The following is a 25,751-nucleotide window of genomic DNA, read 5'->3' on the forward strand; positions in this document are numbered from 1 at the left end:
TTTGTGGAACGGTCTCAGATAACGTCACCTGATGACTATAATGCAGGTGCCGGTGCCCACGTGTCAGGTGGTTAGCTGACGATGTGATGCGATTCGCCGGGTGAGATGGCTCCGGTGCTGTCGCTGCATGCACGCCGGAGCGCGGCCGTATCCAAGCAAGTAGACATCACGCTGCGACTTCCGCCGCGGCAGCATTGACGACGGTACATGCTCCGATAGTTCGCAAACGTATTTGTTCCTCATACTCGACGAAACACGGCACCCGCTTTCTCTACCTGTAGCTGCACGGCCCAAGCGGGGTTGCGCGGGGGTCGCCCACTTGTACACGCCGGTCGCCGCGGCTGGCTACCGCTCTCTGAGCTCAGCACATCTTCTAGACCCTCAACACTGCTGGCTGCTCGGTCCACGCCCAGAGCTCCTCAGCATGCGACCGCTACCCGGCGGCGATGCTCCGCTTTCAAGCAACCCACGATCGCGAAAATCGAGCTTCGTCGATGCCTCGGGCTTAAGCGGCGGCCCGTTGAGCCATGTACCAACGACCTTCTTTATGAGGACCGAGGACGACATGGAGCAGTCCATGCAAGCTTCGAGGAACACAGCCGCAGTGAAGAGGCAGAAAGAAAGCAACTTTGGAGTACAAAGCCTGGCAGATACTCTTGAAGCCGCCTTTGGGAGTGAGACCCAGGCCGGAGATAGCAGAGGCGATCATGCACGGGCGCAAGCCACCCAATGCAAGCGCAACATAATGCGAGCTTCACGGGACTCTTCACGGGCAACTGGCACACGATCCGAAAGTTGCAAGACTTCACCGCCTCGTACGAACAGGAGGGACAGGTCAACCCACTCCCAGTCGAACCCGCTGTCGCCCATGCCCACTTCAGCGCTACCCAGTACCCCGACCTCCGCCTCACTGCAATCGGTCAAGCTGTCCGACGAAGAGACAGAGCCAAATGAGGCCACGAGCGAGGTGGTAGGTTCGGGCCATGACGCTGAGAACGCCACGACGGTCGACCAGTTCAGCGGCTTTCCCCAGCTGGTTATGCCGAGCATACAGATGCCCTCACGGAGACCATTCACCACCAAGGGCAAGGCCATGGGCAAGCTGAAGGTGCTTGTTGCTGGTCAGGCAGGTACGCCATGTCCTGGTTGTTTCACCGTAGATTCGATGCACATCCGTCTGACACGCATGCAGGCATCGGAAAGACATCGCTTATACGGTCCATCGTCCAGCTATGCGAAGATATCGTACACGTCGATCCACTTTCTCCATCAAACTCCCTATCGCAATCCTCGTCATCAAAGCCGAAGTCGCGGAAGAGGAAGGCCGAGGGTCCTGGTACACCTCATATCACCGAGACTCATGCCAGCACCAAATCCTATCCCCCTTGGTGGACCGATGTCGAAGAATCGCGGGTTTTGAGGCGAAGGAAGAGCAGTACAACGGATGCAGTACTGGAGCGGAATATCTGCTTTGTGGACACTCCTGGGTACAGTGGAGATGCTTCCAGAGCTGAAGATATGGGCCGAGTGATCGACTACGTCGAGGGCCTACTATACCAGACAACTGCGGTCTCGAGCATGGAGGACAATGACCTTTTTGGTGTAATCAGCGGTAGCGGCGGCATTGCTGTTGACGTGGTTCTATATCTCCTTCCTCCCCGTAAGACTCTCCACTCGAGTTGACAGCAATTTGCTAATGTTTGATCAGGTCCCGACATCTCCGAAGACATTGAGTTCATGCAGCGACTGTCCGGACTCACCAACCTGATCCCAGTCATCGCCAAATGTGACACACTCTCCGCCCACGAGCTCGTCGCTATCAAAACCTCTATACTCGCGAGACTACAGACGTCATCAGTAAAGCCTTTCTTTTTTGGCAACGCAGTCGACGATGCGTTGCTCGCCGTTCAGGAGCTATCATTGGAACAGTCTTCTTCTGCGTCATCTGACGATAAGCCAGCATTAGAACCCAACGAGTTTCCTTTCTCCATTCCAACCCACCCGTATGCGGTTTCATCGACGTTGGGCTCCGATTCAGAGACCATGGACGCGTCTCTTCTCATGTCACCCGACTACGTGCAGCCATTACTTCCGTCCGAACTCGCCGCCCTCGTAACTCGAGTCTTTGATCCCGAGTCGATTACATGGTTGAGGCATTCTGCGGCGAAGAAGTTTCTTGCGTGGCGGCGGCGGACCAAATTGCCGGGCGACTCTTTCATCATGCAAAGCCTGCAACAACAGACGCTGCGACGTGGCAGTTCATCAACCAGTGCCTCTGTCGGGCTCAACAGCGCTGCTATGAACAGTAATGACTCCTGCAATCTCCCTCTTTATTTAACTGACGTTTCGCAGCCTCCGCAGCATCTTCTATATTCACTCCAGTGTCACCCTCAGGAGTGCTCTTACCTCCAGCAGGCTCACCATATTATGCCTCCAACCTTCATTCACCTTTCCAGGCATCGTCTCCTTCACTTGCGCATACCCTACCCGAAACCCTCGACAACCTACCTGAATTCTCCCTTACACGATACCGCACCGCTGCACAAGGCGAACAGCGCCTTGCAGAAGTTCGCCTTGCCAAGTGGGCTACCGATCTTCAGCGCAGTCTGAGGAACGAGAAGGATAGATTCGAGGAACTCCAACGCAACGAACGAGCCAAGTGGCTACTCGAACGTGTGGGCGAGGAAGTGGCAAGCGGAAACATTGTTGCAACCCCCGGCGGCTCTCCCCGCGCAGACTGGGCTGTTGTTAAACGTGGGGTGACCAAAGAATCTTTGCCTGGACACGGGAGCCCGATGTACAGCAGGAGCGGCAGCGTTGATTCCAGAGATCCACTAGGCTTGTGCGATTTCAGCGACGAAGTCAGAAGGCGAGGCTTCGTCCTTGTGAAGGTGCTTGGCGGAGTGAGCGTGCTGGGAGCAGTCATGGTCACCGTGGTGAGAATTTGCGGGTGGGAGACAATGTTGCCTGAGGGTGGAGTATGGGGCTGGTTTACTAACCACACGGAGTAGGAGTTGGGTGTTCTGGACGGATATGATTTATGAGATATGAGGGTTATTATGTTGCTGCAGTATCTGGTTTATACCCATGGCTAAAGAGGGGTTTGGATGTACGGTAGAGATGCACTCGCCTCGAGATAGGGATCTCGCCTCAAATGTAAAGAGATTAATCCACTCAGATGCACCGAAGCAGGAAGTAGCCAGGTCAAATTTCATCTGATGTCCGAACTGGTCCGCGCAATGCCCAAGACATTTTTCGGCCCCCGCTTCGTCCCCACGCCCCGCGCCCCAGCGCCACAGCTTGCGGCGCTCGGCAGCGATTGGCGCAGTGTCCGCCATCGCAACATCCCGCTGCAGCGCCTGAGGCCCGTTGTCTCGTATCCGTCGGATTCGACTCGCGCGTCTCTGTGGGTGGCAGTGCCGATCCTCACCGGCGGAGCTGTGCCGTGAGTTGGCTGGGGGGGCTGACGTTTCTTTCCTCCTGCCTTCGCACCGCACCGCCTCTGCAGCCCACGATCGACGCACGACGGCACGTCGCAAGATGCTGCCATGCCCGAGATAACATTCATATTCGGGCCCAACAACAGCTTCTTCTTCGACTGTCCCAAGACATGGAAGTTGTACGTAACGCAGCGTCTTGTTGCGCGCTTGTCAAGTTTGATGCGGGTGCGATGGGAGCTGACAGATAGGCAGTCACAACATCCCGCTGACGCTGCGCCAGCTGTTTAACAGTTCCATGGCCCCGGCCTGGCGCATCGTGCAACCGTTTTGCCTCGCGCTTGCGCCTCCGCAGACTGGGAGCCCGGAGCCGGTGTGGTATGTGGGGTGCAAGGTGCTGGCGGGAGAGGAGAAGATTTGTGAGTGTGTCTGGCGCGGCAGGCTTTGGGGTCGCTGTGAGCCTGGGTAGCATTCAGCCCTATGTGCAGCGCGTACCCAAACCCAACGACCTCGAAACGAAACGAAACGAAACAAACCAGACAGAACGCCATGCTAACCCCACCCCACAGTGTACTCCCAAACCTTCTTCGACACACACTATCCCTCCCTCTCCGCCTGGACCAAAACCATCCCCAATGCCCCACGCTCCTGCTACGTGACCTTCGGCGCCGGGTATAGCTACTTCGCGAGCGCCCCAGGCAGAGGGTCTGTCTGGGCAGCCATCCCCTCCGAGCTCAGCGACAAGATACAAAAGGCGTACGACACGCCGTGCTGCGTTGCGCTGGGTGTGAACGAGGCGTGGTTCGTGCTGTGGCCGGATGGCTATTACTCCTGGAAGTTTTATGGGGCGTATGCGGGGCTGGATGGCATTTTGAGCGGGGCGGAGCCGAGGAGTGTGACTGTGAGTTTTGGTTTGCTTTCCGTGAATCTTGTGAGAGTGACGGGTGTGTGTGATGCTGACGCGAGCAGTACCTCGCCATCTCCCCCTACAACCCCAACCACTACTTTGTCGCCTTCCGCAACCGCACCGTGCAGTACAACTTCACGGGCGCGCCGCCAGAGTGGATGGCCCAGATGAACGACGTGTTTGCGCAGTGGCAGGCGGAGATCGCACAAGCACAGCCAGGCATGCCGTATGCCCCTCCCGCTCAGGGTCAGGGTCAGCAACCCCATTTCGCCTCGCCCACGCCATCGGGCATGCTCTCCCCGCCGAGCCCAATCACACCGCTGTCCCAGCAGCCGAATGTGACGAGCCCGTCGCTCTCGCCGCAGGTGCCCCAAGTACCGCATGTGCCGCAAGTGTACGCGCATTACGCGCCGCCGCCGGATCCTACGGCTGTCGAGATGCCGGGGAGTCTGCCGGCCGGTATGATGTTGGAACCTCCTCCACCGCCGGCGGCGAGGCCGTCGTCGATCAACGTGGTACGTAGGAGTGCTCGCAGTTGAACGAGGACTGCATGCTGACCTTTGGGTGTAGAAACGGAAGAAGTTCTTCTCGAAGATATTTGATTGAGGTAGTGCGGTGCGGTACGGTATGATAGGGTGGTCTATTCGTTGTTGGTTGTGTTGGATTTTTCAATAATACCCCGTATTTGGCTATGCTGCATAGTTATTTCATGAGTCTGAAAGATGGTTATTATTTGTGGATGGAGGCCTTGCTAATCTTGATAGAAGCGGTAGTGAATGAAGGACATGCATCGCTCGGCTTCAAATCACTACTAGATATGCTCTCTACATTCCTTCGGGGGAACAAATCTGAGATCAACCAATACAGAGATCGGTGTGCCGGATCGTTGGCACATCTGTTCTGTTGAACGTAGGTGTAGGAAGCATAGTATTCTTTCTCTAGTCCAACTGCGCTTGCGCCGTCCGGTAAATGTAAGTCACACATCATGTGCAACCCATGCATGGTGACGGCTGGGTGCATGTGCCATAGATTGGTGGCGTTGTAAGGCTGCATTTACACCGCATTGCCATTCTCCAGACTGGAACTAGAGATGCCAAAAACTATACCCCCATCGGCCGTGAGACTCGTATGCTGGTACGCGAAAACGATTCGGCACCATGCCTCGCCGCAATGCTCGACACGAACCCACGAAGAAACGCCATCAGCGAAAGACCACCCTGCACCGAACCTTGAGAGGCTTCAACAACAGGGAGATGAGGCCACATCAACTCCCTCCTAACCACTCACTGCAACCCCCATCTGCCATTCGACCCCTCAAGGTCCAGGCTCGGCGGGACGGAGCGCATGGTATGCTCAAAGTTGAGCTATAGTAAGGAAAGATGACGAACCCGACACCTCCCTCCCGTACCTTTGGGGCGATCACACTGAGCAAATTGAGATTTTAGTCAACCAGGAATCTTTCTTCGTGGGTCAGAATCTACGCAACTTTCTCCTGGGATCGCGCCTGGATAGTTCAAGTGGTGCTCTTCCGATGCATCATACTGCGGAGCGGTCGTAAGATACTGGACGGCGACAAATTCATACAGCTCTACATTGTGGCGCATCACTTCAATAATCACGTGAAATACTGTACAGGCCCTTGTAAACCTTCGCCTGAAGAGTTAGACGACATATTCCAAATGTAGGACACATTCCCACGCCTTGAAAAAAGTACCTGATATCCTACAATGCTTCTCTTGATACCCAAACCGGATGGGAGCATCGATTTACTCAGATGTTTCGAAAAGTACAATGTGGAGCGGACCCTGCCTAGGAAAATGTTCAGATGCTCGAGATCGAAACTTTTCACTTTGTCAATTTGCAAAAGCACCGCGAAGCCGCATGCACATTTCGCGCAGACTATTCGAAGTCAGCAGCGGAGGTGTTTGAAATTGTGTGGGGCGGTCTTCGATCATTGACATGAACCGCGAAGTGATGTCCCATATAGTTGTAGGCAAGATATGCCGTTCCAGTATGAACTGCCTTTCAAGCGCTTCTGTATCTGACTTAAAAACCAAATGTCGGAAAATAGATGCGCGATCTTTGCATGGCGAGGAAACATTCCATTGGCTCTTTCATCGTCTCGTTGTGGCCGCCAAGCGCAACAGAAACTCACGTTACACCACAGTATCGCTATGGCTCTGTGTAAGATAAATCAGATCGAAAACCTATTTAGTGTTGAAGAGCGAATGCGTCCTCGTGAAGTTGGTACATGTACTAGTTCAATATCGCCGAAGTGCGGGGCCATGTCGATACCAACGATCACCTTCCCTATTGGGATAGATGTTGCGTAGCACCTGCAGGCACGCAGGTTGACATACCACCTGGGGCAGTGATTGCCTCGGGTTTGATATTGGTGCGGGTACGTTCAGGGCCGGATTCTTGTTTGTCATCAGCTACCGGATAAGTATGCGATACTTTCTCAAATGGTGGTTCCTCTACCACAACCTGCAGCAACCTATGCACGCGCTGCAATGACGGTCTCTAGAAGAAATAGCAGCTTTCGGGCGGCTGCAGTTTGGTTACTAGCCACTGTATCTTATGCTGGCCCAACGGTCAGGGTCACCAATGGAACATATGAAGGCCTTCATTTGCCGCAATTCGGTCAAGACATATTCCTTGGGATTCCGTACGCCCAGGACACTGGAAGAGAGAATCGATTTAGAGCCCCGCAGGCGCTCAACGAGACATGGAACGGGACGCGCCTTGCCCAGACATACAGCAATGCTTGCCCTGACTTCCAGCCGGACGCTGATGCGGCATACGGCATGGGCGAGGATTGCCTCAGTATCAACGTGGTTCGGCCGACAGGAATACCGGAGAACAGAACACTGCCTGTTGCCGTATGGATCCATGGTGGCTCATACCAGGTCGGAACGAGTGGTCTGCCCAACTACAACCTGACGTGGCTTGTACAGCGATCCGTAGAGATTGGGAAGCCAATTATTGCGACCAGTATCAACTACAGGAAAGGTGGTTGGGGCATGTTGTACTCCAGGGAGATCCAAGGAAGCGGCGAAACGAATCTATCTTTGAGGGATATGCGAAAAGCACTGGCCTGGATCTCTGAAAATATCTCAGGCTTTGGCGGTGATAAGAATAGTGTTACCATCTGGGGAGAGTCGGCGGGATCGTTTGCTGTGGGTCAACTCGTCATTTCCTACGGTGGTCGAACAGATGGGCTTTTCCATCGCAGTATTCAAGAGTCGGGATCTGCTGCGACCGCGTGGTACAACGGCTCCGACTGGTATCAGCCAATCTACGACAAGATTGTGCGGCAAACAAACTGCACCGACTGGCCTGATACACTTTCTTGTCTCCGAACTGTCCCTTATGAGACCATCTTTCCTTTCCTCGATTCATCCAAAGTCGGCGGACCAGGATTTTACCCAACGGTGGACGGCGACATCATACCGAACTATCCCACTGAGCTGCTTCACTCCGGCCGCTTCGCGCACATACCTCATATCTACGGCTCAAACAGCGACGAAGGGACCGACAATGCACCAACAAAGATCTTCAATACTGATCAGGACATCTATGACTACCTCCTCGGCAGCACAGGCTACGACTTTCCCCCCGATGTTGTCCGCAAGATAATGGAATTATATCCGGACGACCCAGCACAAGGCATCCCACTGAATACAGGAGAAGAGCGCTTCGCTGAGCAAGGATACCAGTACAAGCGTGCGGCCGCTATCATCGGCGACGTGTTCTACCACGCTACTCGCCTGGATGACGCCCGCCACTACGCGAAGTACTCACCCACCTATGTCTACCGCTTCAATACAAGGCCGTTCGTGAACGGTACGAATGCTACCTTCACCGACTACATCGGCGGACTAGCTCCCGCGTACAAGGGCGTCCAGCACTTTAGCGAAGTAGCGTTTATCTTTGGCAATCCGCAATTCGTCGGGCCGTGGGAAGAGTACAAGGCGTTGAGCGAGCAGATGAGCGCGCAATGGATCCACTTTGTCAACGGCGGCGATCCGAATGGCGAGGCGTTGCCGAAATGGCCAAAATACAGTGAGGGGTCGAAGGGGCTAAATTTGGTGATCCAAGCGCAGGGGAGAGGGTATAATGGAAGCTATGTAGAGGAGGATACATATAGGTTGGCGGGAAGGGAGTATTTGACCAAATGGGCGAGGAGGAGGCATGTTTAACGTGTGTGTTGCTATAATCGATGGCAAAATAGCTCACGCGCAGCAACGGAGACGATGCGAGAAGTCTTGAAGTCTCTCGTCATTGATGACTATACACTAAATATATACACTAGAACATAGGGTTTGGTGAACATGTCTCGGCATGTTCGCTGAGGTGAATTCAGCACACGGTACATCCCTCCTTCGAACTACTCTGGCACGAAGATGTTTACAAGCACTGGGAGTAGTAGGGGTTCTGCACCTTGCAGGTGGAGCCAGAGACACAGGCAGTGGCGCCAGTGTATCCCTTTCCACCGCACTGTCCCCACTTGGCAACGGAGCCAGTAGCCTCCTTGGTAGGAGTGGCGTATCCAGGAGAGGTAGTCTTCACAACGGTGGCGAGGGTGGTGGGCTTAGCGGCAACAGAGGTCGCGACGGCCTTGGTGGAGGTAGGAGCCTTGGTGGTAGGCTTGGCGGCAGCAGAGGTGGCAGCCTTGGTAGGGGAAGCAGCACCAGCTCCGAAGCCAGCGTTGACAGCCGGGCCAGGGATCTTGTAAGTAGTAGCGCCACCGTAGATGTTGAAGAGGACACCAGCATCGTCGGTCTTGTAGACGGACTGCATGTTGACACCGCTGGTGATGGACTTGGTACCGGAGGAGGTAACCTTGATCTGTCCGCAACCGTTGTAGAACTGGGCCTTTCCGGCGCGGTCGGCCTCGTGGAGAGCGATGATCTCAGAGCGGATGAGGTAGTCGCCGGCAGCGAGGTCGGGGACGGTCACGTCAATCTTTCCAGCGTTGCTGCGGAAGGTGTCGACGGCCCAGGTGCCGCCGCTGAGACCGGACTCCTGGATCTTGACCCAGGCGTTGCCCTTGCCCTCGGTTTCGGCCTTCGCAACCCACACAATGATGGGTCCCTTGTGAGACTGAAGAACAGTTAGCTGAGCCGAGGTCGTCCTTTCCTTCATAAACATACCGAAGCAATGGGCTCGTCACCGTCGCCAGAAGACATAGGGTTGTTGTGGTGCCTGATTGGAGTCAGTGAAGTGGACTAGTGTATACGAAGTGTCTTTGTCTCGGACGCAACGATTTTGGACTAGAGCATATCGTACCATTGAAGGGTGAGCTTGTCACCGCTGGCAACGCTGACTGAGCCAGTGACCTTGGAACCACCCTTGCAGATGATCATGTCGGAGGCAAGCTCTTCAGCAGTGGAGTAGATGGGGTTGTTCTGGTTGCTGGTGCCACGGACACCAGTGGAGCCTTGCGACTTTCCATTGACGAGCATCTCCTGGAAGGTAGCGTGGGCAGCGGCAAGCTTGCCGACAGCGGCGAGAGCGAGGAACGTAGTGGTCTTCATTGTTGCTGAATGCGTACAAGTGTGAGCTCAAAAACGAGGTAGATGAAGCGAATGGATAGTCCAAAGATGAACAAGAAAGCAAAAAGAGCGACGGGGTGCGAAAGAGCGTGGGTGAAAACGAATGTCAGCTTCAAGCTTGTCGTCTAGCGATACATACTGTGAGCTTCCTTTATACTGTACCACTACGCCGTACCACGTTGGCGGCTACTCCACCAAGACGGCGGATCCGTGCCTCAACTAGCAATTTCGGTACTAGCGATTGCGGGAACCAGGGGCTCGGCCAGCGTTTCTCACACATTTCATCTCTTAGACACGCGCAAGGAGCTCTCTAGGGCGTCAAGACCCCGACAAGGGCCAGATAATAGCCCGATAAGTAAGTGTCAAGGCTGCTAGTTCCCGCACAGGGGGCTCGCTTGGGGAACGTTTGATTGCACGTTCTCTCGCCCGAAGCCTGTGGAATTCGCTTGGATGCATGTGTCTAGGACTCCGACGTTCGAGATGCCAATAGTGCGATCGCAGATGACGGTGGCTGGATCTGAAACATCCCACAGAAAACCTGGACGGCCGCCCTCCGGCGGTGATACCCGGCGATTGAACGTCCTGCACCTCCGTCTTACAGTATACAAGATCCGTTGACTCAAAGTCGAGGTCTCGATGATCTTGACGAGCCAGCCCTATCCATCCAGTCACACAGCTCTCCTTTTGATGCCAGCGCCTTGGAAGCTCATAAGCCGTGGACGTAAGAATGGCAAAGAACCTGCGTGGAAGTGCCAAGGGATTCTCATTTCGCGTGTACAAACTGTGCGGGTCAAGATGCAGTCAGCAGGCGTATCGAGGTGGCGGCCAATTTTGGAAAGGAAATTCTGGTGGAGTATGCCATCACGTGAACTTTTTCCACCAATGAGAGACCGCCAATTTTCACATCGAACTTGCCGCCCCATAGGATTGTGAGCTTAGATTTTTGAGCATAGGACCAAGGTCAACCCTTCATCAGATCATGTCCATAATGCGCAGGATTGAAAGTGATCCGCTTTAGCAATAGGATGTTCTTGGCCTCGACCCTGGCCCACTGCCCAGGTGCGCCGCTTCTTCCCACAACCTTAAGTATATAATCAACGCACGAGAGGGCGTGGGAGAAGTAGAGGACCAAAACTATTTCTTTGCACATTTGTGCTCACTCAATATCTGCATTACGGTGATTATCAACACATTTGTAATATACGCGAACGTGCAGCTGTTGAGAGGCGTGCGCGTTGTGTGATCCGAAGCGCGCGCTAGGCTCATATAAATATGTCGGGTTCCTACTCGAGAGTTGATGCAGCTATTAGAATCGAGCGACCAGTCCAGATTCTAGAAACATCAGTCATAGATGGGTTCATGACCATCGTGTGCTCTGCTGTCCTAGTGAAATTAAGCATTGAGGGAACAGTGGAATCGAAATGGTTTCTGGGGCCAAAGCGTTTCAGAATCGTGACGAGATTCGATAGTAGATAGTTCCATGAGGTTGCTTGCTTCTTGAGTACGAAGGACGCACGCACGCTTCTCACAGTAGAATCTAGCGATCGCACGGTAAGGAATTGATGAAGAAGAAACCAATCGGTTACCTAGAGGAGCTGTAAGAGCAGTATACGAACGTTTTCCACGAAAGAGACACAGCGTCCGTAGGGAATGCGCGGGAGCAAGTAGGCTGTAGAGAGTTGACGCCCTACAGCAAACAACACATTCAGACTCTGTGCGAGTCGGCCGTAGCTTTGAAGTTCATTACAGCGCTTCGTAGCTCCAGCCTACTGTAACTGAAGCTGGATACGTGATGAGGAAGCGGGCAATTCCCGGGGATAGAAGTCCGACCATACAGAAGCTAGGCCGTAGTCCCCGCTCAGGTAAGTGAACCCCACAACATCGAAATCTCACTCACACCGCGAATCTTCGCGTGTTGCGATGATCGCATTGATATGAGTCTGTTGCAGACAATGATATCAGGCGAAAGCATCAGATGTCTCGATGGTAAAAGTGCTCATTCAATCTCGGATAAAGCAGGACAGTGCCGACAGGCCACACCTAGGCTGGAGGAACCACTGGTGAAGTGACGTGGTGAGCTTCAACATTGTGTGAACAGAGAAACCGTGGTTGAAACGAGCTGTAGCCTCAACGTCATATTTTTCTATCGCTTTCATTCCCTGTCCGTTCTAGTGCATATAGTACATCATCAATCTCCACCGACAAAGATACTAAGTAGATGCTTAGTGCTAGTTAGAAGTCTACGCACAAATTACATTGTTTGTAGCTGCTGCCGCGCGCCTCAAGACTTAGACTTTCCAAATCGCGTGTCACCAATGTGATTCGCGCCAGCTTGGTGCTAGTTCAAAGCGACCTGAAGGCTCCAGGCGCTGGATCTCAAGTCTTTCTCAAGCCCCGACTCTTGTCTTCTTATAACAGTGCGGGAGAATTCTCAGCGTCTATTGCGCGTGCGTTGACTTCCTGGGAATAACGGTGACCTCCTTCAGGCTGGGGGTCATCATTTGGTTCCCTCTACCCTTGGTATCATGATGACTCATCAACGCGTCCAGTGCTCATGTTAATGTGTCTGGAAAGGACCTTGCGTGGGGGTGCCCTCAAATTATTGACCTTCATGAATTTATCTCGCGAATACGAGCGGCTGGTTTTCTTGGCCAAGGTATTACCCCAATATAGTCAGGTTCTCGCAAATCGCAGTACTCGAAAGTGTCAGGGTCTTGAATCCTTGGCGGCCCGATGGGGCAGTGCAGGGTGCCGATTTCCGCGTACCACATAATCCAGCATATATAGTGTAGCCTAAAGGCGATCTCACGCGCTCCCAACCTACACCACATCACAGCAACATGTCGAAAATCCCAGACAATCCGGGAGAATCTCAGACACATGAACAAATTGCACAGTCTGAACCAACTTCAAAGTCGAAATTGGAAGACAAGTCCCCAGAATCCACCAAAGAGGCGCATAGCAAGGAGTCTAAGTCACCACCCAAGGAGTCCTATGAAGATTACATCAAGACTCTCCCACCACCATTCTGGGAAAGTAAGAGACCTCCTCCAATCACAGAAGCAAGTAATGCGCCGCCGAGACACCAACAGGATCGATCAGCGGAGGAGATCGCAGCAAGCATCAACGCAGTGTGTCCTCCCATGACCGCCGCAGACCGCGCAGAGGATGCAAGAAAAAAATCCAGATCGCTGCGTGAGCGATGGAAAGATTGGAGAGAAGACAGGGAGAGAGACAGGTCGGAAGTTGATATTCGGCCACTAGACCGGGGGAGCAGTGCGAGGCTCAACGTGTGGGGGTCGCCTCTTACAGACAAGGGAAGATTCAAAAGGTGAGGAATGTGTAAGACGGATAGTAGTGGACCACATCGCGCCGATGAGTATGGTCTAGAGGTATTGAGCTGCCCCTTGCACTAGAAGGATTTCAGCCATGTATAGTAATTTTGGTCTTGAGATCACAAGAATTTGACCGTTCTTGAAGTACGAAATCGGAATGTCACTTTCGTATACCATTTTTAAATCTTGACCCAATCGCTTGAGACTGCAGGTGATTGGACGAATGATATTAACCCTGGTATAGACGTATGTTGTTGAACATTGCTCTTCGGGGCTCAATACATTGAAAGAATGATGTCACGTGCCTATGCCTAGATTTGGGCCAAACGCCTACATTCTATGATGCCGTCAACCTACGCAAGGTCTCTCGGGGGGCCGCTCTACGCTCCGAGGGGTTCGTTTCAGCCCCAGGCATGTCATTCAAGGCATTGAGAGCGCTAGCACTGATGCACGTCGATCTCGACGGCATCAGTCCGTTTGTCATTTCTTCAAGTTGGTTGCAGCTTTCTTTCTAAGTCATGCACGCGCCGAAGGAGCTAGTGCGCCCTGTTCTTTTTTTTTGTTCGCTGTTCCATTAGAGGTCTTAAAAGAAGCGCATCCAGAGAAGATTCACAGATCTGGGTCAATATTGAGGTGAGATGCAGCTTGTACCGCGATTTACCGTATCTGCCAGCTAAAAAGTGCAATGAATGCAAAAGGGACCGCAGCCCTGGTCAAAATGCTAATGAGGCCTCTGGCACCCTTGGGTAGAAAGGCAGATAGCTAAAGTCAGGTCTTTCTCTGCGAAAAAATTCCTTCAAAATATGGAAACTTACCTATGGCACGTGTTGCCAAAAATTGGCAAAAGAACAAGGGAGCACAATGCCCTTGAGAAACCCGAGGCGTGTACGAGTTTACTTTTGTCGAAATGTGTGTAAATTTGTAAGAGAATCGAACTGACGTACCTCGTCTGTGAGCTTTTGGACCCTCAATGGGGTCTGTGGTGCTCGATACCACTGGGCTAAGTCGCATAGCGGAACCTTTTATTGATGGCGTAAACCTCAACTGAACGATCTATATAGTTGCAAAATGGTTGAAGTTTGTTGTTTGTGGTAGTTAAAATATCCTGGAGGGAGGGGCAGGGCCGTGGGTGCCTTCACTTGTTTACATGGCGGCAGTGTGGAGGCTCGGTCGTTTGTTGACGAGGCAGGAGTGAGAAAGGCCTCATGCTAGAGCTGCTCCCCATGCAGCATGCACACGATGAGTCTCGCGCAACTGTAGGGCGGGGATGCGGTCATGGACGCATCTGATAGTCATGGCGGTAGACCCTTTTACGCAAAATCCCGTTGACGCAGCGAAGTCAGCGGCTCACATCTAATCCTGGGAAAGGCAATTGCGCCTCTCCTTCATGGTTGAAGGACTATCAGTCCTTAGACCAGGGTCAAAAGCGTCTCAAAAGCGATTTTGTTCCTCGTGGTGTTTACTACAAGGAGTATTGCACGTCTTGCATGGCCACGAATTGCAGGCTCAGCCTCCGCTGAGGGAATAAAAGACCTGCCTAGGTTCACGGGAGGTCACTTCATGCCTGGTAGGGACTAGCAACTCTCCGTGGTCTTCCACATACTGCAAGCCGGTGGCTCCCACCCGAGTCGAGCGAACATATGCTCGTGCAGATACGTGCAGAGGCACCTCTCGCCAAAAACGGACATGCTAGCAGCGTCAGAGCTCTCGGTGAACAAAATCTGAGCCCATTTTTTGGAACCTTCTGTGCTGTGCGCCAATATTGGTGGCAGGTGAAAGACGAGCGCGTTGTTCTTCGAGCGTCTCCTGCTCAATTCCCCGCCCTCTGTCCTCAACCACACCCTATCCCGCGATGAGGAGGAGCATGTTACCACCACGAATACTCGTCCCGGCAATCTCGTGTAGGCATGGTAGGTTCAGCAAGAGGACACCCTGAGTATAGCGTGCTGGCGACAATTGCGGGCGTGTGGTCCTTTCGCAGCTTTGGCTCAACTCGCCACGTTCTCTCTCCTGACCCCCACCCCACCACCAAGGCGGTCGGCCGCCACCACCACAACGAGCATGCTGCGATCTCGAGCACTCGTCCTAGCCATTATTGGTGGTAAGGTAAGCTGCAACTCATGCGTACCCCGAGAGCGGAGTGCTGACGGCGATTGCAGACATGCGGCAGAGAAACGGGCATCTGCAGGGCCTCACAGCCTCACAGTAAGGGCACCCCCTATCGCAGCACCCTAGGGGTGGAATTAAAAGCGATTCGCTCCATGACCGTGTTGTCGAATTGCGCTGGCTCAAGCAAGGTACGAATGAGATCCATGAAGGCACGATGCCAACGACCGGGCGAGCCTTGGAGCGCAACGCGCAAATAGCCGTTGCAACTGCTTTCGCTACAATGGCGATTTTTGGTGCGTTTGAAATGTCGCTAATGTGCATAACGGACCCAAGGTCGAGCGTCGCCGCAAGCTTGCTGAGGCCGGCCGTGGTGGCGACCCACAGGACTCCGACAACTTCCCTGACAACCATCAACCAAGCTCGGCCTCGTGCTATTGCAACAAGCACGGCCGATGCTGACATACAGGTCTCTGGAAAGACCTACGCCGCCGGCGGTGGCGGCGGCCTCAACTGGCGTCGAAAGTGGTTGCACGTGTCAAACCGGGCCCTGGGGCTCCAGCTCCATATCCTTCGAAGACGACAGCGCAAGTTAGCCCCTCCGAACACGCTCATACAAAAGCTCCATCAGCTGAAAAAATCTTGTAGAGAGTACCAGGCCTCCGGCGTGTGTCGCGTGCGCTGCGAAGTTCGGTACATCAGACAACGAGGCTCGATGCCTACCACCTGAAAACCCCGAAAAACCAGAGGGATCCGGTACGTACCGCAAAAAGCCAGAAGAATCGCCACCATTCGTTCCTAGCCACTATGCTATTTTCGTGTCGACACACCGCGTATAAGAGGATCCCTACGAGGAAGGTAGTGACTGGAACTGTCCATGGGTACGCCACCTCGAGTACGGAAATTCGCCGGTCGGATCGTGTTACTCCACAAGCTCGAGGTATTCTCCTGTTCACACCTCATCAATGTACGTCGCGCCGGGAACCCTCCGCGAGGAAGAGTAGCGACTGAGGCCAATCGAAACTTCAAATCCGATTTGAAACGCTACAACTCCTGGGAGCAGTTCCCACCGAGCGAAGTGGTGATTGAAACTGTCTCATGGATGCCGATGCTTCGTCCTCGATACTGGACATCCATATGAATCCGGGAACGCCTATGCAGTGCACAATCGTTGGCAATGGCGCCTTTGGTGTCCTTTTCCGGGCCAAGCTATCTCCCAGCGGAGAGAACGCTGCCATCAACACGTGCTTCATGACGAGCGCTTCAGAGTGGGTTGCCCATGTGGCATACCCGCTTCCGCCCGCGATCCAGGACTGACTCGTGCCAACCTAAGGGGCGGACACATTGATGTGGTTTATTTCAGGTGTTCCCAATCCAGTTCTCTGTCTGTACGAGAACACGGGCTTGGAAGTTCGTGTGGGTGACCTGACGATCGTCGACGTGAAAGGCCTGCGCCTCACCATACGGCAGGTGAACACTGGCCACCAGGAGGTACAGGTCGCAGCGGCGAAGAAACCGTAGGTGCGATGCGAAGCTACTCTGGACTCTCATCAAGCCGTAATCGATCAAGTCCGAAACTTGAGAGGTCGAATGGAAGCCTTTTGGGAAATCCATAATCGGGGCATTACCCCCTTGGCTGTGGGGCGCGGTGGGTTAACGACAAGGTCGACTCTATCTAGAAGAGACAACCAAAAACATGTTCACGCCCATTTTCGATCGGCTTTTTGACACCATCCCTCCAAGCCGAGCCTTCTTGCAACAAAAGAGCCATTTGTTGGTCTCGACCAGCTCTGCGAAGATATGACGACGAGATTGGTTCCTCCAATGGCTGTCAGCGCGGTGTTCCACTGCACCTACAATATACCACCACGCAAGAACCATCAATGCGTGGCCGGTACCACCAGTACTTCAACCTCGATACTGACATCCACAAGCAGCTCATGGCACTTGAGGTCACGAGCGCAAGACTAGGGATGATAATGCGGTACCAGCACCGCAGTCACCTGACGATTCGGAGCCGCATATGGACGAGAGAAGCTCAGGAAACACAAGCGCAGGGGCTTCCCAAGATCAAGTACGAGGGCCTTCAACCTCGATACTGACATCCAAAACCGCAACTCCAACTTTGATACTGACATTCGCAAGCTCGAGATCACCGCGTTGCTGGCTTTAGGCTCCTGTCGATATTTGAGAATTCTCCAATCCGGAAGCTGTGACAACTGCCCATGGCACATCATCGATAACAAGAATACCGACTCTGGTATCGAGACTACTAGAGCGCCCGTGGTCGAATCTCACTCGGGGTACGTCCTGGTAGGTACACCCATACCGGCGACGATGAGTTTGAGAGACAAAAAGGTCCCTTCTTCGCGTCCTTTAGCATCTGGAAATTGTCCCAAGGCTTCTTAACGATACAAAGGTCCAGGCAAGCTTTGGGAGTGGAAAGCGAGGAAGCTCATGTCCACATAGCACATCTACTTGTGTTCTGAGATATTCTGGCCAAGCTCCAGCAACTGGATGACAAGCCCGAACCCGGCGTCGCAACTGTCCTAGTTATGTGCCAGTCGATATCTTGCGGCACTTCGAGCAAGAGCTTCGGCTTGACCAAAATAGAGCGGTTCACGTTGACTCTTTTGAAGAGAGGGTTTACGATACCACTTCATGCAAGAGCTGGGTCTTTATAGGCTTCCCGCAGGTCAGGCCGCCAGACAGGTTATGCGCATCCACCCGGGTCTGGTAATGTCGTTTCCATGGACAAAGTGTTATCCCAACATTGAGCTGTCTCGCACAACGACTCAGCACGCACGGTCGCGTTCGATCATTTCCAGGACCTCAGTGCTTCTTCATGATACCGTAATGACCATTCAGTCTTTGATAAGAACCTGGGGTGTGGACATCGTGCGGATACAGAAGCATGGTTTGAGGGCCTTCCGAACTGTAGAGTTGGGAATGCATGTTAATGGTCGATAGACACCACTCTTGGTGTTCCCGGTGTTTCCGGAAACGTACCAGAGCCGCAGCACATTTCATCCTTCATGTACGCCGGCAATGTTGTGCGACTTAGCACACCACCCGCTACGAGGCAATACTTCTCACGGTCTACTTAACTTCCTTGGAAACAAGACCGGGTTCCTGTAAGACTGGGCGGATGCTCAGAACGAGCGGGACGGTTGAGCTTGGAAGTGAAACTCAGTCACGTTTTCAAGTTGAAGGGGCACTCGCCCTGCGTTCGCAGTGGCGTCCTGCAAGTTCAACCAAGTTCAACCAAGTTACCACTAGCGGAGGGCGAAGCTGAACGAGACCGCGCGTGAGGAAGCCGTTGTGGGCACATGTGCTGCAGCACGCCCAAGGCTCACCCGGTTACCAGGCCTCTTTTAGGTTCGTCTGCTGCAACCACACTGCCTCAAGGGCAGTGAAGAAAGAGTATGCTGAGCAGTGGATAACTGGGAGGATGTTGCCAAGCCAGTATGCGCATCAACGATCTGGCCAGTCTCGTCCGATATGTCTGCTGTGAGATGTTCAAGCTCAACAGCGAACGCGGACACATCTGCAGATTTCAAATGCCACTTCTTGAGGGCGGGTTGCTGGCCCTACCAGAACCGAAATAGTTCTGAGTTGCGGAGCACAAAGCCTACTGAGCGACTTTCTTTGAACGGCGATCTGGGGGAAAATGAATAGGTCCGGAGTTGTCATGAATGCATTGCGATGGCTTGGCCAAGTCCCACAATAACCCGCTCTCTGGGTCTTCGGAAACTCACTTCTTGCGGTCCGGTATAAGACGGCATCATTTCCGGTCCGGGGATCCTGTTGTGGACGGTCTGCCCATCGTGTTCACCTCAAACGGTCTCAAGGGTATGCACGACATCGAGGCTGCTCTGGCCCTATTTGGTCCAATCCGCGACTTCGTCCACGCTTCAACCAATCAGACGATGCTCGTCTTTCGCTTTGCTTTCTGTTCTGTAGAAGCCACCAATCGCGCTCGGGCGAGCCTTCCATGGCCGCCCTCCCAAAGCGCATCATCAAGGAGATGGAGGCTTGAACGTCCTGTCTTCGCATGGATTCGCGACGTTGAGCGAGGAGCGCACTTCGAACAACCACAGCCGCCTTGATATAGCCGACGGCTATGTAAAAGGAGGCAAGCGCGCACGGAGGCCGACAAGAATGGTAGCGATGCGCAAGTGGCCATCAAGCTGGAGTCTGATGATGATGATGAAGATGTTGTCTACATATACATCGAGATCAGGCGGCTGTCGAAGGAGCCCATTGGTTCGCCAGAGCTATCTCGAATACTTTAACGCCGTCAAAGACGGCCTGCTCCGTTGATAAGACGGTAAGTCTACCAACTGCGATATCTTGACTTTGCCACGAATACTAAGACGGGTGGATAAGAACTGAACATCTTGTCTTCGTCATTTGTCGCGCTTGATTCTCTTTGAGCTTGCGAGCGTCTTGTCACCACAGCCTAGCCCCATACGTTCGCAACCTCAGAGAGACTCGTCATTTGGTCCAGAAGAGGCGGCACAATATGGCCTTCTACAACGCTAGTATAGCTGATATCCTCAACGCCGGTAATTTCACGGCTCCGCGTGACAAGTAGCGTAGTCTGAGCTACACTCTCTCATTCGTCGGGGCAGGACACGCCCAACAATTTCAGGGCGCTGGCGCAGGTGACTCTGGCGACTGGAGGTGGTAATGCCTAAAAGTACGATGGATGGCTGCCATGGGCCTGGACTTGTGGCATTGTGTTGAAGAAGGCCTTGGACCACAGTCTGCCGATGGGGAATTCTCGATGCCGAATTGCCTTGGGATCACCACAAGATCTCATTCTCTTATCTCAACCATTTGTAAAGACTCGTTGATGATCGCATCGCTCGTTCGCTTAGGCAGAGAACGCCCAACTATTCCACAGTAGAGAGGCTCGCGCCCCATGGCTACGGACAAGGCTTTGGACAAGAATCCTTTACTTGTCTTCGCCATTTGTAAAGTCTTGACAGTTGGCGCATCGTCGAGGTCTACTTCGTTGAAGTGCCAACTGGGCTCGAGCTAGCTTTCTAGGCACCCTTTTGACCTCTAGCGTGGTGAGCTTGAGCACATCCTGCTTTGCCTTTCTCAGCAACGGCTTGGCGAGAACGGCTCACCAACATCCATGGGTCGGTCTGCGGATCCCAGTGTCGTTGCTTGCCCCAACGGCGACTTGGCTCAGGTGTCCAGAACAACGCAGTCCATGACGACTTTTCTAGGAGGATCGTCTGCTTCCTTAGGCAATGACTCTTATTCTGCCTGGACTGCTGTAGCTGCGAGTGCCTACAGCACTGCGTTCAACGCACGGGTCGGCTTCTCGTCTTCTTCAGCAACTGGAGCTGCTCCATTCTTTTGCCCTACGGAGGCATCCCCTCCTGAAATATGGTTCCGGTTCTTACTCTCGCGCAGAAAGACCCGAAGTGGAGCACATCGGATTACTCCAGCAGCATTGAACCGGCAGCGCGAACGGTGCTGGCCCCTCTGCCAGAACAGAAGCAGTCAGAGCCTGAGTTACAGGACCGTTGATTCCTCCGCTATTTCTGCGGAACACATGAGACTTTATGTGCGGGGGAACATGCGGAAGGAGTAGCGTGCGAAAGCGTCCATGTCCGTCGTCAATGAGCTTCAGGCGGAGGTGCTCACACAACCTGCACGATTTCTCCATCCATTCAAGCGGTTTCCTGGCGCCGAAAAGTTGCTCACGAAGCGCAACAGCGAGAGTCCAAGGCTTTAAAGCTCAACAGTCGCAGATGGTCATCTAAAAGATATAAAGTCACTAGATTCCGCAGCGACTGTTCTCGGAGAAATTTTTCCCTCTTCCCCTCAACATGAAGAAAGCACTTACTGGCACATGCAACAATTCTCCGAGAATTTTCGCTGTCGAAATCAGAACTGGTCTTGGTAGCCAAAGCAGTCGATGGAAAGCCCATTTTTGTCGACAGAAAGCAAAGCTAAGTCTGCGTCCGATGCACTTTGTCTGAACTGCATGGAATGCAGCGGGATAAACAAAATCGATGGCCAGACGCGCCAGGATTTGGAGCTGCTAATCAAGTGCTAGGACCTGCAAACAAAGCTGCGGCGGTCATCACGTTACAGTGATCCAAGTATCTGAGGTGTGACTGGAATCTGTCTGCAATCACCATCGTCCAACTCCATCCACACCGACAATCGCCAGGTCATGCAGTGTGCGACATGGCGATGCACCCGCTTGGGAGATTAAAGGCGTTCGATGAGAGTGTTAACGGGAGCGGAGGATCGCTCTTGTTGTGCGTTGCCAAAGATGGCCAGCTCGTCTCTGCACGAGGTCATTCTTCTTTCCCAGCCATATAACCCGCGACACGGACATTGGCCAGAAGATTAAGAAGCGTTAAAGGCAAGTGGAGATTTAAAGCCGCGGACGCACTCATGCGCAGATGCGTTGTCGCACGAATGAGCTTGACGAAAAAGGGCGGGAGGCGAAAGGATGGAAGACGGATTCCGTATGTTCTGACCGCACCAAATCAAGAGTCATTTGCTGCACTAGAAGCGAATATTCCCTGGCAAGGATACTGGCTTGACGCGTATATCTGAGAAAGAGATGGACTGCATGGGATGTGCGATGGAGATTACCTTTGCTAGTAAAGTAAGAGCAGGGCGTCCCGCGGACATTCTTAGCAAAATCGATTCCAGGGCAAAAGGTGTGCGCACATCAGGAGAGCTCTTTTCAAGGATGTACTGTTGTCGATCTGGTCGTGCTTTAATAAGCAGTTGCGTTGCTTGGGCTCTTGGAGAGGTCGACCATGACATGCTGCCTCAATATTGGACCAATATCGATTTTCGGTTCGGGACCTCGCTTGATGCATCCATAATGATCTCCCCTTTGACTCAAAGCAAGACCTTGGTGAACCGCGCTGATTGACGTGCGCCGGGTTGCGAGGTCTCTTCGTCCAAAGAATGGGCAGAGGCAAACACGAATAGTAATCCAGGCTCAAGGGACGCTTCCAGAAGTCATCCGGGCGTTCGCTGCAGGCGCGAACTCCAAGGCGCCGCGGGAGGAGACTTCGCTTGAGTCTCTGGGCTTTGGAGGTTTTCCGCAATGTCTATCGCGGGAATGGAGAACGAGTCGTCGTGCAATTCTCCGAGGTTGCAGAAACATCTCAAAGGTGTCAAAATATGCCTCAATGAGACCTCGAGGACAACCGGTCGAATCGAAGCGTTTGAACAGTGGTATCAGGAGACCCACCCTGGTGCATGTAACGGAAAATTCTGTGTTATGGAGCCGCAGTGGGTCGTAGACTGCCATCCAGTTGACTGCATTGACAAACAAGGAACAGCCGCAGGCATCAGAAGCCACACAGCTGAATCCAATTCAGTCATTCCCTAGCACAAGCTCTTGCTGGTATCCGAATGCTCGCATCCAAGCCGCACGGTAGCTAGATCAATTTGGTGGCTTGATGCACTGGCTGGCTTGTCTTTTAGGCTGCCTAGAAGATCGCAATCGACATTTGCGTCTGCGTCCGAACTGCAGACTTGGATACAAGAGCTCGCCAGTCAAACTTCGACGGTCGCACCTTGTTACAGGGCCTTTGCGGTGCGGTTGCGCTTTCCAACATTCCGACTCTTTCTACCCTCGTACCAAGTTTTGTCAAGGAGGCATTGGGACGTTACATGGTAACGATCTCCGGGTGTAGCGGCTGCACAGACGAAGAGCTCAACGCCCCAGTGTCGCTGGCATTCCGACGTAAGATCTGTCTCCTCATCAGGCGCTGTGGGGATGCCACTGCGCAATCGGGCCGCGGAGGGGTCTAGCGGTCTGCCTCGTGTAGGCTTGCGGTCGCTCGGGGGTGTTCGAGGGCTATCGCACGGGGTCCTCTCCTCGCGCATTTGTTCTCGAGGTTTAGTCTCTATTTTTTCGACAGGCTGCAGATTGGGTTTGACGAGGGAAAGAGCACACTCGTTGGCGCATGCGTGCTTCGATCGCGTGGGTCGTTTGGCAAATTTTCCCGCGGCGGTCCTACAGCTGTTGGCTGGCACCAGAGCTGTCTCGCGAGTCAGGGCACTCGTAGAAGTATTCGACCGCATCTCAAAGGACATGCTATGGGGTGGTCGTAGCGCAACAATCGCCCGGCGAGAGAATCGCAAAGATCACCTGAGAATCAGCAAGCAGTCGTTTCTAGCAAAGGCATCGGTAGCAAGCTCGCAACAAGACATGCCGCAACCTCTCGACAATGCGCATGTCTGGAAGATTGTTTAGACGTTGGCGGGGGTGGGCTTGGGAGGATGGTGTGAGTGGGCGAGGCGCGGCTGCGCAATCGCTCCCAGATGCTTCGGTGTCCACGGCACCATCATTCTTGTGCCAAAACCCTCGAAAGATTTTACAGGGGATATTCTCGAGGCGCTGAATAACCTCAGAATATTCCGGAGTCGACAGAAGCACTGTCTGTGGAGTGGTGGGCGGGTAGAAGTCGGCAGGTGAGAGGCAGAACGTAGAAGTTGACCTCGTCCTTTACCAGCCCTTCATACCATGTCGCAATATAAAGCTGCGTCATACTCGAGTATTGAAAGGAGAAGACTCAACCAGCAAGCGTACATGGTTCGAGATCGCGTCACGGAACGCCGACTCGGAGCGTGGCCTACGCAGCTGAAGAGGGGACCTAGAGAGCTAGCTCTTGCCATCCTACCATCGTGCCATCTTTCCTGCTCCCTAGATCGCCGGTGACAAACGAAAAGGCTAGCCAGCGTGCTCGCTTCACCCTCCTCATGATGCTGTTGTCGCTCCATTCCACGCTGTCACCACAGGAACTCCTCTATGGATATCATATGTGCGCTTTTCGGTCAGCGGCCTAGCTACACCACGAGCGACCATGGCCAGTATCGTCATCATTGGGTGAGGCACAGGCGATGGGCACAGGCGAAGTTCACGATGTCAGAATCGTTTGTGGGGGGCTTGCGCATCATCCCCACACGGCAAAGCTCCCGCCCGCCACCGACTGCCGGCCATGACAAGTGTAACGACGCCTATTGTGCGCTCCACTGTTTTCAAGCTTACTTTTGACTACACGACACTCTCAGGCAACACCTGATTAAGCTCTGTAGCATCTACAACCCGGATTTTGAAGTGCTGTTTGCGCCTACAACAGTCGGCAAGACGAACACGACATCCGAGCAGCTCAAGTCGCCTAGCCTGCGGCATTACGGTGCTCAAAATGGCTCATCGTCATAGACTGTAGGGGTCCGATAACCTTGAGGACTGCGCCCGCGCATGAGTTGATACAGCTACAATGAGCGAAGAACTCAGCCAACGTCGCATGCAAACAACGGGGGGAAAGGGAGGTGCGTAGGACAACAACGGACGAGCAGAGTGGGTGCTCTGCACGATATCAACGAGGACCGAGAACAATTCATTTATCGTTGCACAAAATCCCACACGCAACCCAATCCGGGATCCTGGTCTTAACCGCATACCGAACTAGCACCCCGGCCAGCTACCTGCACCGCTACCGCTCATCAAGCCTACGCCTCGAGATTGCATGCTGCACCTTGCACTCGCCATAATGTTGGGGACATTGCCTTATCACGGCCAGTCCTCCGAACACATCATTCTGGGCATCGACTGCAGCCGAAACACAAAGCTCGTGCACGAAAGTATTGGAATATTGGCGGTCTATCGAATCTGCATAGCACCAGCGCATGCAGGACCTGAGTGAGGGATGCAGAAGCAGGCAAAAGCCGAGAGTGGCCGGGATACCTCCACGGCGCTTGGCATGCACACAGCGAGAGATGCTCGTATCGCTCATGCACAGTGTGGAGCTAGGGCGTTCGAGAACGATGTTACACAACTCAACGTAGAAGGAGACAACGTCGGGGGTCTGGTAGCTGCAGCCGCGCGTGGATCATCTATTTCAGTGCACGACTGCCCATGCGGCATCTTTCAGAAGTGCTGCCGATGGATCGCGGCGGTAACATCGCTTCGCAGAAATACGATGCCGCCTCTTGCCCCACCTGCCGGCCACTCCGCCGCCAACAGATGCTGGGTGGCTTACCGATGCCTGGCAGGAAACCCATCCGCGATCTCATCTACCCTCCACATGGCACACAATATCGATCAAGCCACACGGCGTCAGGTTCCTGTTGATCTCGGTGCTCGTAGGGTAATACAGCGCGATTACGAGCATGTTATTTTCTAGCGGGCGCCACATTATCCACGTTCCCAGCCTTGTTGCAACCACCAACAATCAGAACGCGAGATAGAGGATGTACGTCGTCATTGACTTCAGTTCCTCGGAGCTTGAGAAGCTAGCAGCAGAAGTTGCATTTCCTCGGAGCTAGGAAAGATCGTAGTAGAGACTTTCAGCTGGCGGCTACCAGCCATAGGTCGGGAACCAAGTAAAAGTTTATTCACTATCTT

The 25,751-nt window shown here is 53.5% G+C and overlaps 8 protein-coding genes across 8 annotated transcripts; 6 read left to right on the forward strand and 2 right to left on the reverse strand.

Moving 5' to 3' along the window:
• Window positions 1-334: 334 nt before the first annotated feature.
• CC84DRAFT_478120 (uncharacterized protein) lies at window positions 335-3,025 on the forward strand. The gene is made up of 4 exons (XM_018186423.1): window positions 335-1,130; window positions 1,193-1,660; window positions 1,709-2,305; window positions 2,353-3,025. The coding sequence occupies exons 1-4, from the start codon at window positions 425-427 to the stop codon at window positions 3,009-3,011; spliced, it is 2,430 nt and encodes an 809-aa protein (XP_018040663.1). The 5' UTR covers window positions 335-424; the 3' UTR covers window positions 3,012-3,025.
• A 214-nt stretch (window positions 3,026-3,239) lies between these two features.
• Window positions 3,240-4,950, forward strand: CC84DRAFT_1213641 (uncharacterized protein; the record flags this gene model as incomplete). The annotated part of the gene is made up of 6 exons (XM_018182556.1): window positions 3,240-3,445; window positions 3,509-3,619; window positions 3,693-3,856; window positions 4,007-4,338; window positions 4,407-4,859; window positions 4,915-4,950. 6 exons carry the CDS (start codon window positions 3,240-3,242, stop codon window positions 4,948-4,950), a joined length of 1,302 nt encoding a protein of 433 aa, XP_018040664.1.
• Window positions 4,951-6,857: 1,907 nt separating this feature from the next.
• On the forward strand, window positions 6,858-8,546 carry CC84DRAFT_1138716 (alpha/beta-hydrolase; the record flags this gene model as incomplete). The annotated part of the gene is made up of 1 exon (XM_018176206.1): window positions 6,858-8,546. The coding sequence occupies one exon, from the start codon at window positions 6,858-6,860 to the stop codon at window positions 8,544-8,546; it is 1,689 nt and encodes a 562-aa protein (XP_018040665.1).
• A 67-nt stretch (window positions 8,547-8,613) lies between these two features.
• On the reverse strand, window positions 8,614-10,022 carry CC84DRAFT_1161266 (uncharacterized protein). Its single transcript, XM_018177690.1, has 3 exons — window positions 9,637-10,022; window positions 9,501-9,552; window positions 8,614-9,450 (listed from the first exon to the last, which is right to left on the reverse strand). The coding sequence occupies exons 1-3, from the start codon at window positions 9,882-9,884 to the stop codon at window positions 8,755-8,757; spliced, it is 996 nt and encodes a 331-aa protein (XP_018040666.1). The 5' UTR covers window positions 9,885-10,022; the 3' UTR covers window positions 8,614-8,754.
• A 2,718-nt stretch (window positions 10,023-12,740) lies between these two features.
• CC84DRAFT_1161267 (uncharacterized protein) lies at window positions 12,741-13,402 on the forward strand (the record flags this gene model as incomplete). Its single annotated transcript, XM_018177691.1, has 1 exon — window positions 12,741-13,402. A coding segment is annotated over one exon (497 nt), but the record flags the coding sequence as incomplete, so codon positions are not given.
• Window positions 13,403-15,083: 1,681 nt separating this feature from the next.
• CC84DRAFT_1202790 (uncharacterized protein) lies at window positions 15,084-15,805 on the forward strand (the record flags this gene model as incomplete). The annotated part of the gene is made up of 3 exons (XM_018181792.1): window positions 15,084-15,343; window positions 15,397-15,534; window positions 15,680-15,805. Exons 1-3 carry the CDS (start codon window positions 15,299-15,301, stop codon window positions 15,803-15,805), a joined length of 309 nt encoding a protein of 102 aa, XP_018040668.1. The 5' UTR covers window positions 15,084-15,298.
• A 6,977-nt stretch (window positions 15,806-22,782) lies between these two features.
• CC84DRAFT_478326 (uncharacterized protein) lies at window positions 22,783-23,795 on the reverse strand. Its single transcript, XM_018186425.1, has one exon. The coding sequence runs from the start codon at window positions 23,435-23,437 to the stop codon at window positions 22,919-22,921; it is 519 nt and encodes a 172-aa protein (XP_018040669.1). The 5' UTR covers window positions 23,438-23,795; the 3' UTR covers window positions 22,783-22,918.
• Window positions 23,796-24,613: 818 nt separating this feature from the next.
• CC84DRAFT_478467 (uncharacterized protein) lies at window positions 24,614-25,749 on the forward strand. Its single transcript, XM_018186427.1, has 2 exons — window positions 24,614-24,746; window positions 24,972-25,749. Exon 2 carries the CDS (start codon window positions 25,054-25,056, stop codon window positions 25,528-25,530), a length of 477 nt encoding a protein of 158 aa, XP_018040670.1. The 5' UTR covers window positions 24,614-24,746; window positions 24,972-25,053; the 3' UTR covers window positions 25,531-25,749.
• The last annotated feature ends 2 nt before the right edge of the window (window positions 25,750-25,751 follow it).

Source organism: Paraphaeosphaeria sporulosa, assembly GCF_001642045.1.
Source record: "Paraphaeosphaeria sporulosa strain AP3s5-JAC2a unplaced genomic scaffold CC84scaffold_2, whole genome shotgun sequence".
In the NCBI taxonomy this organism is placed as follows: domain Eukaryota; kingdom Fungi; phylum Ascomycota; class Dothideomycetes; order Pleosporales; family Didymosphaeriaceae; genus Paraphaeosphaeria; species Paraphaeosphaeria sporulosa.